This window comes from Crotalus tigris, unplaced genomic scaffold, assembly GCF_016545835.1.
Source record: "Crotalus tigris isolate CLP2741 ecotype Arizona unplaced genomic scaffold, ASM1654583v1 scf7180000017559.9942113025:1136094, whole genome shotgun sequence".
Taxonomy (NCBI): Eukaryota; Metazoa; Chordata; class Lepidosauria; order Squamata; family Viperidae; genus Crotalus; species Crotalus tigris.
The window spans coordinates 1-18,638 of record NW_024096473.1 but is presented as its reverse complement, the minus strand read 5'-3'; the positions used below and the strand labels follow the sequence as shown (position 1 = coordinate 18,638).

At 42.5% G+C, this 18,638-nt stretch overlaps 2 protein-coding genes across 2 annotated transcripts; one reads left to right on the top strand and one right to left on the bottom strand.

Annotated features, from left to right (window-relative positions):
• Positions 1 to 22: 22 nt before the first annotated feature.
• Positions 23 to 12,424, top strand: LOC120309758 (lipoyl synthase, mitochondrial-like). The gene is made up of 11 exons (XM_039347294.1): positions 23 to 210; positions 1,436 to 1,617; positions 3,259 to 3,352; positions 3,839 to 3,919; positions 5,268 to 5,424; positions 6,656 to 6,713; positions 7,565 to 7,693; positions 8,723 to 8,868; positions 9,983 to 10,053; positions 10,906 to 11,017; positions 11,884 to 12,424. Exons 1-11 carry the CDS (start codon positions 139 to 141, stop codon positions 11,934 to 11,936), a joined length of 1,155 nt encoding a protein of 384 aa, XP_039203228.1. The 5' UTR covers positions 23 to 138; the 3' UTR covers positions 11,937 to 12,424.
• A 113-nt stretch (positions 12,425 to 12,537) lies between these two features.
• On the bottom strand, positions 12,538 to 17,746 carry LOC120309771 (UDP-glucose 6-dehydrogenase-like). The gene is made up of 5 exons (XM_039347319.1): positions 17,593 to 17,746; positions 16,493 to 16,626; positions 15,827 to 15,918; positions 15,633 to 15,743; positions 12,538 to 13,907 (listed from the first exon to the last, which is right to left on the bottom strand). The coding sequence occupies exons 1-5, from the start codon at positions 17,712 to 17,714 to the stop codon at positions 13,797 to 13,799; spliced, it is 570 nt and encodes a 189-aa protein (XP_039203253.1). The 5' UTR covers positions 17,715 to 17,746; the 3' UTR covers positions 12,538 to 13,796.
• Positions 17,747 to 18,638: the final 892 nt, after the last annotated feature.

Sequence of the window (18,638 nt, the reverse complement as noted above, 5' to 3'; positions counted from 1 at the left end):
GGTCGAAGACTCGAACGCAGGCGCGATCAGTCGAGCGCCGGGCGGAAAAGGGAAACGTAGCCGAGCGCCGAGGTGGCCCATCGAGGGACTTCGGCCCGGAGACGGTGGGGCAGCGGCCGGGCGGAGAGGAGACCCGCCATGTCGCTGCTCGGTCGCGGACTCCCCTGCCTTGCCCTCGCCCCGAGGAGGCTGGTGGCTGGTGGCAAACCGGTGAGAGGCCGCTTTGTTTGTCTCCTTTCCCCCATTTCGCGGCTGCTGCCCCGGTAACCTTGGCCGCACAACGTCCCTGCGAGGTAGGAAGGGCCGTCCGGTGGCCCTTGGTGGAAAGCCGGCAGCGAGGAGGCGATCTGGGCTGATCTGGAAAGCGCAACGGGATCTAATCTGGGTTTCAGGTGGATGGAGCGCCACCAGGAGATCCCAGGGCAGGAAAAATCCAAAACATGCATTGGCAAACCTAAAGATGGGTCAGGTCCATGGAGATCCAGGCTGTGGAGGTCACCAGGGTTGGTGGGATTCCCTTCTGGTTGGAAGGGATTGTGGAGGAGGTGCCAGTCCAGGTAGTCTTTGACGACAACCGTTCGTTTAGTGACCGTTTACATTTACAAACAGTACTGAAAAAAACTGACTTGGGATCCTTTTTCAAACTTACGACCGTTGCAAGGACGAGGACTATCTTGTAACCCCAGTATACCCTTCTTCTCAACTGGGTAGGTAGGTAGGCGTGCTCAGTGGCTTATTGGTGGCTTAATTTGATTTATCAGCCATGGAGGGTTGGTTTTATTTAAACCATGGTTTACAAACTTTGGCTCAGCATGCTTTGTAAACACAGCCTCTGCAGGTAATCCTCCCTTTATGACCACGACTGAGCCTAAAGTGGCCCTTGCTAAGCAAGACAGCTGTTAACTGAGCTTTGCCCCATTTTATGACCTTTCCTGCCACGGTCGTTAAGTGAGTAACATGAGTCTCGCTTCCCCATTGGCTTGGCTTCACCAAAGGGGATCACATGACCCCCCCAGGACGCTGCAACAGTCATAAATACAAATCGGGGGACACTGCGACCGTCATAAATGTGAGTCAGTTGCCAAGCGTGCAAGTTCTGATCACGTGACCACAGGGATGCTGCAACCGTCATAAGTGTGAACCAGTCTCATGAGGATGCTCCAAAGGTCGTTAACTGTGAGAAACGGCCACAAGTCACTTTTTTTTTCATTTCGAACAGCCACTGAACGAACTGTTGTAAATTGAGGACTACACATACTTCACCGACACGCTGCTAGGGACAAAAAAAGAAGTATTTCGGTATGACTAGGAACGTGATCAATTCTAATTATTTGAGTGAAGCTTTTAAAGCTTTTCTTCTTAAAGCTACAGTATGGTTTTTAAAAGTGCTGTATCACCTTTGCGAAGGGATGACATTTGTTTTTTCCCCCACCAGGTGTTTGGAAACTGTTGGCATCACCAGCTGAGAATGTCGAGTTCAAATTCGTTGCTGGAAGCCCAGATGGGACTTTTGTTTCAAGAGGGTCCTGATTTGAAAGATTTTACCTCTGGGGAACTTTCCGACAAAACCAAATGGGCAGAATACAAAGGCAATTTAAAGCGCCAAAAAGGAGAAAGGTATGAAGAAAGATTCACTCTCGTTTGTTGTAAATCACCTTAATGTTCGGTAAACATCGTGTTGTCTCGGTTTATATTTAAAAAAACAATAACAATAAGTTTCTCTAATTCTATGGTCCCCATAATAGCTTTGCTTGATGTTCTGTTCTTCCAAAAATGTTCTCTTTTGCCATCCTTGAATTAACGCAATTCTTATTATTTGGATAAATAACAGTTAAATATAGACATTTTTCTAACATTTCTGCAAATAATAACCATGTTATGTGCTCCTGGCTGCTTTCCTTTGTGACCAGAGGCACGCTCGCCTGACCAATAACCAGCCAAGACACAGTGAAGGCCTTTTGTTTCGTTCATTGCAATAAGCTTGGTTCTCTCCAAAGTTTTAACCCAAAATATCTCCTCCTTTTATTCATCCCTATCACCGGCCACTACATCCCTCCTCTTTCCCCATTGGCGGAGGTAGTATGAGGTTACACTCTTTCCAACCACCTATACACATTTCCTGATAACATATTAAATCATATTCACATGTACAATAAGAATAAGAAAAATTAGACATTTAAATTATTTTAAACTCAGTAGATATTTATGTCCCCATTTTAAACAAATTGCTTTTCAGTTCAGTGTGCCTTTCTTCTTATCTTATTCAGCTTATTTTCCTATTCTCCAATCTGTCTTTTCCTGGCTAGCCATTTCATATATATTTTTATGGCTTCTCTTCTTACTTTCTCAGACCCAGCTATTTTTGCCTATATGGTTTATCTTACTTCTTTTATGTTATCTCTTCCTGACTCTCACCGTTTGTATTTTATTCTTCTATTCAATTAATTTCCATTGTATTGTAGGTTTAACTGACTCTGAAGATTTATCATATTGATGCATATTTATCAACCACTTTGATATAAAGCTTCTTTTCTAACTGATCATCTTGATTGCCTTGTCATAGATCCGGTTTAAAATTCTTATTTAAATTTGTTTTCCCCACAATATTTAAAATATTCTTACTGGTTAAGATTTTCATTACAGTATTTCAGTCTTTTTCCTCAAGACAGGCCATCCCGACACTTTTACATTTCTCATATCTTAAAAAAATAATAAAAAAAGAAGTCCACAAGTCTTAAAGGGGCCGTCATTCCCCACCTCTGTTTTAGCAGAATGAACTAAAATCTTCCTTATTTGAATGATATCCTATCTGTTCATTGGTGCTTTGTTTACTTAATATAAAATGGAATCTCTCTAAAAGGCATGTCAGGTCATTCTCAGCTTTACAACATTTAGTGTCATTTAGCGACTGTTTGAAGTTACAACATCACTGAGGAAAAATGACTAGGACTGTTGCAGCACCCCCATGGTCATGTGATCACCATAGAGACACTTGGCAACTGAATAGAGTTGGAAGGGACCTTGGAGGTCTTCTAGTCCAGCCCCCTGCTCAAGCAGGAGAACCTACACCATCTCAGACAAGTGACTGTCCAGTCTCTTCTTAAAAATCTCCAGTGATGGAGCGCCTACGATTTCTGGAGGCCAGCTGTTCCACTGGTTAATTGTCCTCACTGTCAGGAAGTTTCTCCTTAATTCCAGGTTGCTTCTCTCCTTGATCAACTTCCAACTTGGCGAACTAAATCAAGCTTTTATTTTTAGGTTACGCCTTCCTCCCTGGTTGAAAACGGAGATCCCGATTGGAAAAAATTACAATAAACTGAAGAACACATTGCGCAGCTTAAACCTACATACGGTATGCTCTCTGAGCTGGGTGGTTTTCTTGCAGACGTTTCATTACCTGACTAGGTAACATCATCAGTGCCAGAGGGGAATGGAATTTGTGGAGAGGAGGAGGAGGAAGAGAAGGAGGAGGAGGAGGAAGAGGAGGAGGAGGAGGAGGAGGAGGAGGAGAAAAGGACTGTGGGGTCCTTGCTGCTCTCTGAGCTTGGTGGTTTTCTTGCAGACGTTTCATTACCCAACTAGGTAACATCATCAGTGCTAGAAGGGTAAAGTAGGATTTGCCAAGGGGAGAAGGAGCAGGGGAGGAGAAGAAAGAGGATTCTTTGCCCCTTGGTCTTCTCTGAGCTTGGTGGTTTTCATGGCCCAGCTAGAAAACCCAGACATAGGGGAGAGAAAGCTCATATAGCTGCGTGGGAGAAATACTGAGAACTAGAAGGTTAACTTTTCGGAAGAAACAATGCTCCTTAGCTCCTGCTAATCCTGCTGTCCTTAATGATAGGTGTGTGAGGAGGCCAGGTGTCCCAACATTGGGGAATGTTGGGGAGGAGGAGAATATGCAACTGCTACAGCCACCATCATGGTAAGTTCATCCTCGGGCTCTGAAGATCCATTCAGAACAGGACGTCCACTTGCTCCAGGTCTTGTCTAGTGTAGTACAGATGGTCCTCAGCGTACAACCAAATTGAGTCCAACATTTCTGTACAAAAATAATGGAGTGAGAAGGGACGCTGAAGGTCTTCTAGTCCAACCCCTTGCTCAGGCAGGGAACCCTGTACATTTCCTGCTTAATAAGCGACACAGAATAGAGTAGAGTAGAGTAGAGTAGAGTAGAGTAGAGTAGAATAGAATAGAATAGAAAGATAGGAATAGAAGAATAGGATAGAATAGGAATAGAAGATAGAAATAGAATAGAATAGAATAGAATAGAATAAGAAGATAGAAATAGAAGATAGAAATAGAAGAATAGAATAGAATAGAATAAGATAGGAATAGAAGAATAGAATAGAATGGAATACGAATAGAACATAGAAATAGAAGATAGAAATAGAATAGAGTAGAATAGAGAATATAATAGAACAGTGGTTCTCACCCTTCTATGCGCGACCCATAATACAAGTTCCCCATGTTGGTGACCCCCAACCACTTATACATCACCGGGCGCCAGGGGCGTGGCCAAGAAAAGGGGAAAAAATGTCGGACCTGAGTGTTTGTGACCCCGTGAATGAAATGGTTCGTCGACCCCAAATGGGGTACCGGACCACAGGTGGAGAACCACTGGAATAGAATAGATAGAATGTGGAATGGAATAAGAAACAGAATTAGGAACAGGACAGTCAACCAGAATAGAAATAGATAGAATAGATAGAATAGAATAGAATTAGAAATAGAATAGAATAGGAATAGCGCTAGAAGGGACCTTGTCCAGCCCCCTGCTCAAGCAGGAGAACCTATACCATCTCCGACGGGTGATTGTCCAATCTCTTCTTCAAAGCCGCCAGTGATGGAGCACCCACAACTTCTGGAGGCAAGCTGTTCCACCGGTTAATTGTCCTCACTGTCAGAAAGTTTCTCCTTAATTCCAGGTTGCTTCTCTCCTTGATCAGTTTCCAACCATTGTTTCTGGTCCTTCCCTCTGGTGCTTTGGAGACTAGGTTGACCCCCCCCCTCTTCTTTGTGGCAGCCCCTCAGATACAGTTCTTAAGCGAATTTTGCCTGTTCAGTGAATGTTGTCCATTTTACAGCTACAGTTGTTAAGCACCTTATCTTTGCTTCATTCCCATCGTTGAAGTCAGAGATCTAATATCTCTGCTCTTGATGCCATCTGGTGTGGACGTATTTTGTTGATTGCCGTTTGAGATGCAGATGACTCAGATCGTTTTTCGGAAGGAAAAAAACCAAAACCTCGCTCTCTTTTAAAAAAAAATTAGTTAATGGGGGACACCTGTACGAGAGGCTGTCGCTTCTGCTCCGTAAAGACGTCGAGAAGTCCTCCTCCGTTGGACCCCGAGGAGCCGACTAACACCGCCGAAGCAATTGCCGAATGGGGACTTGATTATGTTGTGTTGACCTCCGTGGACCGGGATGGTAAGTTGTATCCCTTGACCTGCGAGGAAACACAACAATATCATACTGGTAGTCCTTGACTTAGGACCCACAATGGAGCCCAAGATTTGTGTGGCCAAGTGAGACAATTGTTAAAGAGAATTTTTGTCCCATTTTACGACCTTTCTTGCCACTGTTATTAAGTGGGTCACTTGTGTTCTGTCCCATCCTACGAGAGTCCTTGTTGAGCTCACAAGGAGAAACCCCTCTTCCAACAAGCAGGCTGGAACCGCAGGAAAAAACCAATCCCCTTTTATTATTCACAGACCTGAGTCCATGTCCAAGGCAAACAAAATACAGTTCACGGAAACTCGATTCCTCAACACGAACGGCTGCCTTTGGCAACCAGCACTTCCCACACCTTCCCTTTTATTATGCAGCCAAGGCGTGGCTTCCTAATGCCTTCTCCTTTGCCTTTGGAGCTGCCCCATTGCATCCCTCTGTCCTACTCGCTTCTCTTGCCTGTGCATTCGTGCATCCTGGATATCTCCCAGCTGTTCTTCAGCACTGTCCAACTCTGGCTCCCAGCACAGCTGTGTCTCAGCCTGAGCGCGAGTAGAGGGGCCAGGCTCCTCATTCAACTGTAAGTCTTGGAGTTCCTCAGAGCCTTCCTCTGACTCTGATGTCACTCCAGGCCCCTCCTCCTCCTCTGATTCCTCAGACTCAGCTGCCGGGTGTGTTACTAACAGACTCAGACAGGCTGGTGAAGAATCACAACAGATTGCACAAATTACTCTTGTATGCCCAAATACCTCAGATCTGCCTAAAATCTGTACAGGCAGTCCTCAACTTACAACAGTTCATTCAGTGGCCGTTCAAAGTTAGGACGACAATGAAAAAAGTGACTGACGACCGTTTTTCACAGTTACGGCCTTTGAAGCATCCCCCCCGGTCACGTGATCAAGATTCAGACGCTCGGCCACCGGTTCATATTTAGGACGGTTGCTGTGTCCCAGGGGTTGTGTGTGATCCCCTTTTGCGACCTTCTAACAAGTGAAGTTCAAGGGGGGAAGCTTAACAACTGTGTTACTAACTTAGCAATGGCAGTGATTCACTTAAGAACTGAAGCAAAAAAGGTCGTAAAATGGGGCAAATCTCACTTAAGAAGTGTCTCCACGAACAACAGAAAATTTGGGGCTCCATCGCAGTCGTAAGTAGAGGACTCCCTGTATGTGTCCTGTGTGTGAAATAACTCGAGCATTAATCTTTGCAGATCTTCCTGATGGAGGAGCCGAACACTTCGCAAAGACTGTCTCACACTTAAAAAAAAGGTAAAGCAGAAAATTTAAGAGAAAATTTTTATAAAATGTTTTATAGATGGCATTTGGATCCCCAAAAGTTGTCCCACATGTATCCGAAATTACAGCCCAAATGTTGGAGATGTGGAAATTTAGATGCAACTTATTTTCATATTTGGTGGACTTGTAAAGATATTAAAGCTTTTTGGATTAAGATTTGGTGGAATATTCAAAAGATTTTTAAGAAAAAGCTAAAGTTTACTCCGCAATTATTTTTGTTGGGTATTATTGTAGATTTGGATGTTAAAGAAACTAATTTGATGTTGAACTTCATAACTGCTGCAAGATTATTGGTGGGGCAATATTGGAAGAAAAACTTATTGCCTACTTTGGAAGAATGGATACTTAAAATGTCTAATTTAGCAGAAATGGCGAAAATCTCCACCTATTTGAAGGATCATTCACAAGAAAGATATATTATGGTTTGGAGAAGATGGATTGATTATATTCAGAAGAAATATGAGATTGAAAAGTATTATCTTGCTTTTGAATAGATTTTAGATAATTATTAATAGTATTAATGGTATTATTATTTTTGTCTTAATTTGTTAATATTTGTTTTGGAAGGAGTTAAAGTGTATTATGGTTTTGATTGATAGTTTAGTTGGTTTATGTTAGCTAGAGTATGTTTATTTGTTACCATGTAATCAGCTCTGGGCAGTGGGGGAGGGAGGGAATGGGTGGGTTTATATTGTAATTTGTAAAACTTTTAATAACAAAAAAACAAAGGTAAAGGGGTAATTGTGGATACATTGGGTGCGAAACTTCGAGATTGCCCGAAGCAGCCTTCTTTGTGCCCGTGTGAACATCTTCGTCTTTTGCAGGAATCCCCAAATTCTCGTGGAATGCTTAACCCCTGACTTCCGAGGAGACCTCAAAGCGGTGGAGAAAGTGGTTTCATCTGGATTGGATGTCTACGCCCACAACGTGGAGACCGTTCCCGAATTGCAGAGGTGATGAAAGGTGATCTTTCAGCCGGGAAAATGCCCTCGTTCGCAGGGACAGTTTGGTGGCGCAAGAAAGCTGGAATTAAATTGAAAATGTTGCAAGAAGCCAAAGGAAATGGAGGTTTTGGCTTGCCAGAATGGGTTTTATATTATCAAGCGTCAGTGCTAAAAAACGGATAACTCTTAGAAATAAAAGATTGCTGTAGTTGGAGGGACAGGACCTGCAGCTTGGTTGGCATGCTTTTTTTATGGTATGGGGAAAAAAGTAAAATACATAAATACTTCCAAAACCACTGGATTAGTAATGCACTATTAAAATGGGGAAAAAATAAAACGTGAAATCTATTTGAAAATTCCAGGATGGCTCTCAACAGCGGAAGCATTCGTACATCCCAATCTAGTCAGTCTCGATAAAATAGGGACCTATAAAGATATTCTAAATTCTGAAGGGAACTTAAAATCCAGGCAAGAGATGGCAAATCAGGGCATCGATTTAACTGGTGGTCACATTCACAAAGGCAAGTGAGAGACGGCAAAGATATTAAACATGGATGGATTTTATAAAGAGCAGATTATGTTTGACCAGACATTATTAACTTTCGGAGGGACACTTTGGTGAGGCAACCTGGCCGTCGTAAAAGCAGAAGCTGGATCGGACCCCGTTGACCGACTTACTGTTGTAAGTCGAGGACTCTGTACACAAGGAAGCCATCAGCCTCCTGACAGATAGCTTTCATTGTCTGTCCTAAGAGCCATCGATTCCACGAATTCGTCCAACTTTTTGTTGAAGCCGACCAAGTTGGTAGCCACCTCTCCTGGTAACCAATCCCAGGGCGACTGGGGAATTCTGGGAGTTGAAGTCCACCCATCTGAACGTTCCCAGCTTGAGAAACACTATTCTCAAAAGTTTTTCTGTTTTAGAGCAGGGATAAAACTTAGCCAGCAGGGCAGCAAACCTAAGATCCATCCAGAAGTTTATCTGTGTCAGGCTAAAAAAAAAAAGGTTGATTCCTTTTTTTTCTTTCTTTCTTGCAGACAAGTTCGGGATCCCCGGGCCAATTTTGAGCAATCCCTTTGCGTTTTGAAGCACGCTAAGAAAGTTCAGCCTGATGTGATTTCCAAAACGTCAATCATGCTGGGCCTGGGGGAGACTGACGAACAGCTGCACGACACCCTGAAAAGTAAGTTGAGAGCAGACGGGATATGCTGGGTGGAGAAAAATCAACTTGGCCGTTCCAACTGTGCAATCAATACTCCGCCCGTTTATGTGTGTCGTGTTCGGGATTCGCATTACAAAAAAACAGGCTTAGATTTTTATTTTTTTTTTACATCTTTCCTCCGTTTCATTTTTCTATCCCTTTGCGTTTTTTTCTTTTTCTTTACTTCTTATATTTTCCTTAGTTTGTATTAGTCTACCTGTATCTTGCCCTAGGCCAGGGGTAGGCAACCTTGGCTCTTTTATAAGTGGTGGACTTCAACTCCCAGAATTCCTGAGCCAGCCATGCTGAGGAGAAATGGAGAAGTTTCTAAGCTGAGCCATGCAGGCTCAGGAATTCTGGGAGTTGAAGTCCACGAGTCAGAAAGCGGCCTAGGCCAGAGTAGGCAACCTTGGCCCCTTCATGACTCGTGGACTTCAACTCCCAGAATTCCTCAGCCAGCATGGGGGAACTATGGCCCCTTCATGATTAGTGGACCTCAACTCCCAGAATTCCTGAGCCAACATGGCTCAGCTTGGAAACCTCTCCCTGTCCCCTCAGCATGGCTGGCTCAGGAATTCTGGGAGTTGAAGTCCATGAGTCATAAAAGAGCCAAGGTTGACTACCCCTGGTATAGGTAGTCCTTGACTTACAAAAGTTTGTTTAGTGACCGTTACAAACAGCACTGAAAAAAGTGGCTTAGGACCATATTTCTCACTTAACGACCATTGCAGCATTTCCAAGGTCAGGTGATCAAAACGCTTGGCAACTGACCCGTTTTTATGACGGTTGTGGTGTCCTGGGAAGCAAAGAGAGTGGGGGAAGGCAGACTCACTTAAAGTCCGTGGGACTAAGTTAACATTGCAAGGATTCACTTAACGACGGTGGGGGAAAGGTCGTAGAATGGGGCAAAACTCGCTTTACAAATGTCTCATGTAACAGCAGAAATGCCGCTCTAAGTTATAGCTGTAAGTCAAGGGCTACTTGTATTTATAACCTTTAATAAAATTATTGTTAAAAAAAAAGATAGGGAAAAAATGCCAAATCCTGTTCTGTCATTTACTAAAAGTCTTTTTTTAAAAAACACAACAAAAAATAGGATTACGCGAAGCTGATGTGGATTGCTTGACCTTGGGACAGTATATGCAGCCAACAAAACGGCATTTAAAGGTATTATATATATATTTTTAGAACTAATTAGAAGACGTAAGGCTGTTCATTGCTTACGATACTCTAAAACCCGTTGGAAAATATCTGGACTAATATTAATTGAATTAATATTAATTGTATCCAGTTTTTGGCCACCACGATGTAAAAAAGAGATTGAGACTCTAGAAAGAGTAAGAGAAGAGCAACAAAGATGATTAGGGGACTGGAGGCTAAAACATAGAAAGAACGATTTCTGGAATTGGGGATGTCTAGTTTAATTAATAGAAGGACCAGAGGTGACATCACAGCAGTCTTCCAATATCTCAGGGGCTGCCCCAAAGAAGAGGGAGTCAGGCTATTCTCCAAAGTGCCTGAAGGCAGGACAAGAAGCAATGGATGGAAACCAATGAAGGAGAGAAGCAACCTAGAACTAAGGAGAAACTTCCTGACAGTGAGAACAATTAACCAGTGGAACAACCTGCCTCCAGAAGCAGTGAATGCTCCAACACTGGAAGTTTTTAAGAAGAGAATGGACAACCATTTGTCCGAAATGGTATAGGGTTTCCTGCCTGAGCAGGGGGTTGGATGATCTCCAAGGTCCCTTCCAACTAAGAAGAAATTTCCTCAGTTAGATGGGGTTTATTTTTGGGGTGGGGCTCATATTTCGAGCGTCCTGCAAAAATCATGCTAGGGCTTATTTTGGGGGGAAACAGGTATTGTAAATTCAGATTGTCATTAAATGAACTTTTGCAAGTCCAGGAACTATCCGTATCAAAGTGCTTTTGCAAAAACAATTAACAAAACGATCCCGCTTCAGATTACCCACAACTCATCTGCTTTTGTAAACATGGTCATTTTTTTTTTCACCCCCAGGTCGAAGAATATATTACTCCGGAGAAATTTAAATACTGGGAGGACGTTGGAAACAAACTTGGATTTCATTACACGGCTAGTGGGCCTCTCGTGCGGTCTTCTTACAAAGCAGGTAAGATCAAGTCTTCCCATTAGCAGGGGCGCCCAGTCCAGACCAAGGTGCAAAGTGCGACATATTCCTCAGTGATCATTAATTAAACGATTCCTAGTAAATAGTATTTGGATTTCAAGGGGGCCATTTGCCATTGTCTGTTTCTCAGGGCGTAGAGAATGTGACTGGCTGAAATCCAGCTGCCTTCCATGCTTGAGGCAGGACTAGAACTCAGATCTTCGGGTTTCTAACCTGATCTACCACAGCAAAGTAGCCTTATGTTTTATTTCTACATACTGGTTAAGCAGGTCTGATATTTCAGCTACATTCCATGTTAATTAGATCCTCTTGCAGACTTCAGATGTCCAGTGTGCAGCAGACAATTGCCAGGGTTAATTTAGATGTAAATTGCTATATCATTTGCAATATTTGTTGTTAACATGCAAGCTTGGTTACAAGGGCCCTTTAAAATCAGAATATGTTCTTGAATGACGGATATATTTGAGAAGCTTAAAAATAGATGTTACATTTTTGAAGCATCCTGCGCGGTGTAATGGCTAATTTCTGAGTTACCAGCGGGGGATCTGCCGTGGTTAGTATTTAGGTTTAAAAAACCAAACGATGGTAATTTTTTGAAATATCCTTTTTTTTTTTTTGACTATGCTGAAACTTGCAGAAGCGTCAAATAGCACAGAAGCGACAAATAGCACAGATGCTCTTGGAATTTTAGTTTTTTTTCCCCACAAAAAGCTCCATTTTCATGTTTAGAATCCCTCCCTTAGTTGATGTTTCTCTGTATTTTCCCGTAATAATGAGGAAAAAAAAAGTACAATTGAAGATTTTGCCGCTTGGTTTAAAACGTCTGCTTTTGTTTTGGGGCTGTGCAGGTGAATTTTTCTTGAAAAACCTAATCCATAAGAGGAAGAAGAAGGACATCTGATGCATCCAAGGCCCACAAGAAGAATTCCATTCCTTTCCTTGTCTTCTAGATGGCTACAGCACAGATAAACCCAATTAACCAACTTGGAAGGCTTTTGCTGCTTTGTAAAAAAAAAGAATACAAAATATTTTATTTGTTCCTGGACCCTGACATGTTCCCATATTGTACACACACAATAAAATGTCACTCATTATCCATTATGCGGTATTCAGACATATCAAGAAAAAGAAGTAGAGCGAGGCCTGTACATTAAGGAATCCAAAGATTGATATATGCATTTTTTCCCTAGCACATCGATAATCATTGTTTGCTCCATTAACCCCATCCCGCTGTTAACCGTCTTTTCAATCACAATCCTAGTATTGAGCAACTCAAGTCATGATCACCGTTGGTATGTAACACAATAAATGTCTTTTCTCGCTGGACATAAATAGGATTAAAAGCACCTGCGCTGCAAATGATATTCTTGATTAAACTGTTGGATTGGAGCTCAGACGCAATATTATCTTTTTTACCCGCCCATCCCAACTAACAAGATCACTTTATAAAAGGTACGAATGAGTCTCTGAATCAAAAATGAAATCGACGTGCTAATTTAGAGGCAGTTTGAGAAAAAACCATCGCTTGATCCAAGAACTTCCGTTTTGATTACAAGCAGAGCAAATGTGTTGAGAATTACACAACGGTCCCATTGCAGTGACGGCTATTCCAATTTTGTATTTATTCCCTGGAAAACGGAAACATCCTATGGGTCATTATTTTACGTGTCCTAGTTTACTGGAACAAGCTGCCAATAAATAAATAAAAAATCAGATCCCTGACTGTGTCTTGTAATAAGGATGAGGAAAGATGGTGGTAAGATTAATATCGAAGACTCTGAACAATAAGCAAACATTCCCAGACATTTTAAGGATATTCTGTGTCCCAGTTCAGGCAGCGTGCTTAAAACCATATTTTGCTTGCTTGGTGTTGACTCATGGTATTGTACAAACTTTACCAACTTTGATTTATTCAGTAAACCACGGTTGCACTAAGTCAGAACTTAATATAGTGTACTAAAATCAGATCAATTCCATAGATGGAGGGAATTATAAATTTCCAATTCTTTTTTTAGTCACAGTACGAAATGCGTGCTTTGCTTAGCTTCTAAGATGCGCTTCCATAGAAACTTGAAGTGATGGCCAACGTATCAGCAGCTGAAGAGAAAGCAAAATTAATAAATTTCCTACTTGGGCCCTTCTCTGGAATAAGCATTATTTTTATGCAAAGAACCGCAACCATCATTTCATTAATGCCTCGGTTTTACTCATGAAGAAAAAAAAATATCTTCGCCGGAGTCTCTCCTATCTGATAAAGTCTAATTTAAACTTCCAACACCAACAATGTTCCGTGGTATAAATAGATGACTATCCATTAAATAGGAAATCTCTTAACTTTCTTCTACTTTCAACTGCCAAGACATAAAACTAAGTTCGTGAATCTCGCAAAAACCTAATCTTGAAGTTCGAAGCCGATGGGGTCGTTCTGTTAAAAAAAATATTAAAAAACGACGGCTGGGTAGTTCACGCATCATTGGTAGAAGTTACAATATTGGAAAAATAGACGTTATAAAACAGAATCTGGTTGAAAATGTCCCATATACAATAGTGCTGTACGATAATGGTTCGTATAAAAATCCCTTTTCCCTATGCAAAAAAATACTAAACTTCCTTTAGCCAGAGCTGAATGCGGTTAAGTGGGAGATTATTTAAAATCTCCTATTGAAATAAAATCATCTGAAAATGCTTGACTGAGGCTCAAAGGTGCCTGTTACTTTCTCCTGTTTTCCTTCTTATTCCAACTTTTCTGTACCAACGACGCCTATACCCTCGGCTTCTTTAGAGGAGGGTCCTGCAGGCTGAATTTTGGGATGTCGCCGGACGAAGCGAAGGGAATCCTTTTGGCTGATATCTTCTTTCCGATTGTCTCGACCTGAAGCAAAAGGAAAACGACACGCAGTCAGCTGACAAAGCACATCCTAAGGCAGTGATGGCGAACCTTTTAGAGACCTAGTGCCCAAACTGCAACCCAAAACCCACTTATGCATCATTGAGTGCTGGGTGGGTGTGGCCCATTGGGTGGGCATGGCCCATTGGGTGGGCGTGGCTGCAGTGGTAACAGCAGACTGGATGGGACTAAAAACTTCAATCAATCAATCAATTCCAACTTTGCAAGATCTTTTTTTTCCCACGAGAAGTTGAAATTGATTGAACCTTTTTTTGGAGGGGGGGCACACGACAGCGGAGGCTTAAAGCAAAAAGGTTTTATAGAACTCAGCTGAAGGCCTAGGACTGGGGCGATGGCGCGCGTGCCCACAGAGAGGGCTCTGAGTGCCGCCTCTGGCACTCGTGTCATAGGTTCGCCACCACTGTCCTAAGGCTAAGCTGATCTTCCCATTTCTGAAAATAATAATAATAATGAAATCCTGTCCTTTTTTTCTAAGGCCACCCAGAACCGGGAAAGAACCGTTAACGGCTTTGCCCGAATGTTGGTGTCAACGCTGTAAACATGGGGATGTTCCCGTTCTGACAACTGATGAAAATTGCAGCTATTTTCTCTTTGCTTTTAACATGCTTTTTCTGGTATTTAGAAATTAGGTGTAGAAGGGAATGGATGGGATGAAAGCTCAAGTTCAGCTAGCCATAATAATAATACCGTATATTCCGGCGTATAAGACGACTTTTGAGAGCGTCGAAACAGCCTCCGAACTCGGGGATTGTCTTATACGCGGAGTCGTCTTATACGCCGGAAACAAGGTAGTTTCTGGCGTATAAGACGACTTCCTAGGCATGCGACTTGGCGCCGATCGTCTTATACGCCGGAAATAACAGTTTCCGGCGTATAAGACGACTTTCTAGGCATGCGACTCGTGTTGATCGTCTTATACACCAGAAATACCGGTAGTTTCCGGCGTATGACTTTCTAGGCATGCGATTCGGCGTCGATCGTCTTGCAACCCGGCGTTGAACTAGGGGGTCGTCTTATACGCCGGGTCGCCCTATACGCCGGAATATACGGTAACAGCTGCTTTGTGGGAACCCAAGGACGAGCTGATAACGTTTTGGGAGCTGGGGAGAAAGCCTGTGTTTTAGGCTAATTGGAGAATGTGATTTATGACAGCTGATTGGGAGTGGGAATTGCACTTTGTATCCCGGAGGAAAGGAATTTAGTTTTGGGGTTCAACTACGTAGTGCCAATACTTTGTTTCCTGAATAAAATGTCTTTTAAGGAAGAATTTTTTGCCTTGGAAGTTCTTTTGATGGGTTTCATCTATGGGAACCATGATAGTTGGCTTATGGTACTGTACGAAGCCAACCAACGTTGATTTATTCAGTAAACCACAGTTACAGTAAGTCAGAACTTCATGTGGCGTACTTAAAAATCAGATCAATTCCACATGTGGAGGGACTTATAAATTTCCAACTCTTGTTTTTAATCACGGTATGCGTGCTTTGCTTAGCTTCTAAAGTGGGCTTCTGTCGAAACCTCTGGAAGTGATGGTCAACGAATCAGCAACTGAAGAGAAAGCAGAATTAATCATTTCCTATTTGGGGCCTTCTCTGGAATAAGCTTGATTTTTATGCAAAGAACCTCAACCATCATTTTTCATTAATGCTTCGGCTTGACTCATGGAAACAGTATGGAAGAAGGCCGTACTTGGAACCCGATCACTTGCAGCTTATTATGAAGATCGTCAAGGACTCTCCGCCCATCGAAGATAAAAGCCGGCTTCAGCATTCTCTTGTGAATGCGCTCGTAATCCAGCTCCTGTAAATAATGACCAACGATGTTTCAATGATGGCAACGCGTTTTGTGTTGGATACCCTTATGCGGAGCCTTGCTGTATTTACCTTAAACATGTCCCACTCCGTGCAAATTACTAGGGCGTGGGCCTCGTCACAGGCTTCGTAAGGGTCCTTGCTAATGGTGACCAGTCGGGAGACTGAAATGGGAAGACAAAGAGGGAAAGGTTGGCATCCAACCCTAAGCATCCATTGGCCAAAGAGAATCCCATTTAAGCGTTGATTTCACTGGGAGAGGTTGAAGCCCTTGACAGAAAAACAGAACTGGAAGGGACTTTGGAGGTCTTCTAGTCCAGTGGTTCTCCACCTGTGGGTCGGGACCCCATTTGGGGTCGAACGACCATTTCACGGGGGTCGCCAAACAACGCAGTCCGCCATTTTTTTCTCCCTTTTCCTTAGCTGTGCTCCTCCCTTTTATTCTATTGGCTTTTGAAAGCCAATAGAACAGACTCTCTTGAATAGAGTCTAATTCTATTGGCTTTCCAAAGCCAATAGGAATTGTCCAGGCTGTCTCTGCCCTGCTGAGCCCGCCAAAAGTCCCCTTCTGCAAACGGTGCGGCACCAGTTGAGTAGTCCTCGACTTATGACCGGTTGGGGGTCGCGGCATTAAAAAGGTTGAGAACCACTGTTCTAGTCCAACTCCTCCCCCGCCCTGTACAGACATGCCAACTTGATCAGACTTGGAAACATTTTTAGAAAGCTAATCCCACTCACCTTGGTCATCCTCTGACACCCCTGGGTGAGAGAGGTCAAGAATGATTTGCTCCTTCAGCACTTTGGGATCATAGATGTGGAGTCTGGCACCTTCGTCCATTAAGTATTTGCTGATGTAGATACTGGACGATTCTCTAAAAACAAAACGTACAACGTCCTGAAATCGCTAGCTCTGTGGACCATCGTCTACGCTTGGACCCAGGACACCTGGGTTGAGAAGGCAGGTAATTGTTACCCTCAAAACAGATGGGTATTAGGATAAGCACCCGCTGGATGTGATGAGATTTACTTCTGGGCAAAGCAACGAGTGCTTGTGTACCCCGATATAAATTCCTTCTGAGAAAGAAAGAAAGAAAGAAAGAAAGAAAGAAAGAAAGAAAGAAAGAAAGAAAGAAAGAAAGAAAGAAAGAAAGAAAGAAAGAAAGAAAGAAAGAAAGGAAGAGAAAGAATCCACTTCAGGCAGAGAAATGGAGGAAACAGGATGTTTTAAAGAGGAAGGAAGGAGGGAGAAAGACAGGAAGGAAGGAAGGAAAGAAGGTAGATCCACCTCAAGCAGAGAAATGGAGGAAAGAGAATGTTTTAAAGAGGAAGGAGAAAGAAAGAAAGAAAGAAAGAAAGAAAGAAAGAAAGAAAGAAAGAAAGAAAAAGAAAGTTCAGAGAATTTGCAATTAAAACTCTATCCATTTTTATCTATCATCTATCCATCTATCTATCCATCCATCCATCCCTCCATGTATCTATCACCTGTCACATTTTTAATCTAATCTTAACACACTGGAACTGTAAATGTAGTTTTGCAAACAAGAAATCAAAGTGGAATTATTCGTAGTAAAACATAAAACGAAACCCCAGCAATAGAATCAGGATAGATAACTTCCTGCTCGCCCTGTAATCCCTTCTAAAGTTTAAAGGAATTAAAAAAAAAAAAAGAAAACCAAGCACCTTGCTTACTTCAATCTCAGGGGCAAAGAGAAGGTGCTTTGGATCAGGGGTTACTATTTAAGCAACAGATCTGAATGCTCCGCTAGCCTGAGGGCCATAAACAGAAGGCGAAAAGTGACTAGCACCAAGTTCGTGGAGGTGATAAACGCTGGTTTTACCTGGTATCTCCTGTGTCCTTTTTGAACGCAAATCCCAAAATCGCAATCTTCTTATCGGTGACGGTGTTGAAGAGGCTATCAATGATCCGGGAAGCAAATCTCCTTCTCTGATAGTCATTCATGTCAATCACCTGCAATCATGGGTTGAAAAAAAAGAAAGGGGAAGAAAGAGATACAGCAAATGTTCCAGTATCTCAGGGGCTACCCCAAAGAAGAGGGAGTCAAGCTATTCTCCAAAGCATCTGAAGGCAGGACAAGAAGCAACAGATGGAAATTCACATCAAGGAGAGAAGCAACCTGGAACTAAGGAGAAACTTCCTGACAGTCAGTACAGTTAACCAATGGAACAACCTGCCTCCAGAAGCGGTGAATGCTCCAATACTGGAACTGTAAATGTAAATGACTGGACAGCCATTTATCCGAAATGGTATAGGGTTTCCTGTCTGAGCAGGGGGTTGGATTAGATGACCTCCAAGGTCCCTTCCAACTTGTTATTTAAATAATAATAATAATAATAATAATAATAATAATAATAATAATAATTATCGATCATCGCACAGTCAGCCAGATGTTCAGACTGGATTTGGCATTTTGTCTACCTATCGAGTCCTTACCCAGGACCTGGGATAGGCAGATGTGGATGTTTGATGGTATTACAGATATCGTTGCAGGATGGAAGCAGTTCCTAGTAAGGCTGCCTTTTGCAATTGACTAATAGCGAATTTGTCACTGCCAATTGTGTTCAAGTGGTGCTCCAGTTGTTTTGGGATTGCACCCAAGGCGCCTAGGACTATTGGTACTACCCTTGCTTGCTTTTGCCACAGTCTTTCTATTTCTATTTGTAGGTCTTTGTATTTTGTTATCTTCTCCAGTTCTTTTTCTTCTATTCTGCTCTCTCCAGGCACTGCCACGTCCACTATCCAGACTTTTTTGTCTTTCTTATCGACAATTGTTAAGTCTGGGGTGTTATGTTGCAGGTGCTTGTCTGTTTGAATTCTGAAGTCGCAGAGCAGTTTAATTTTATCATTTTCTATGACTTTCTCTAT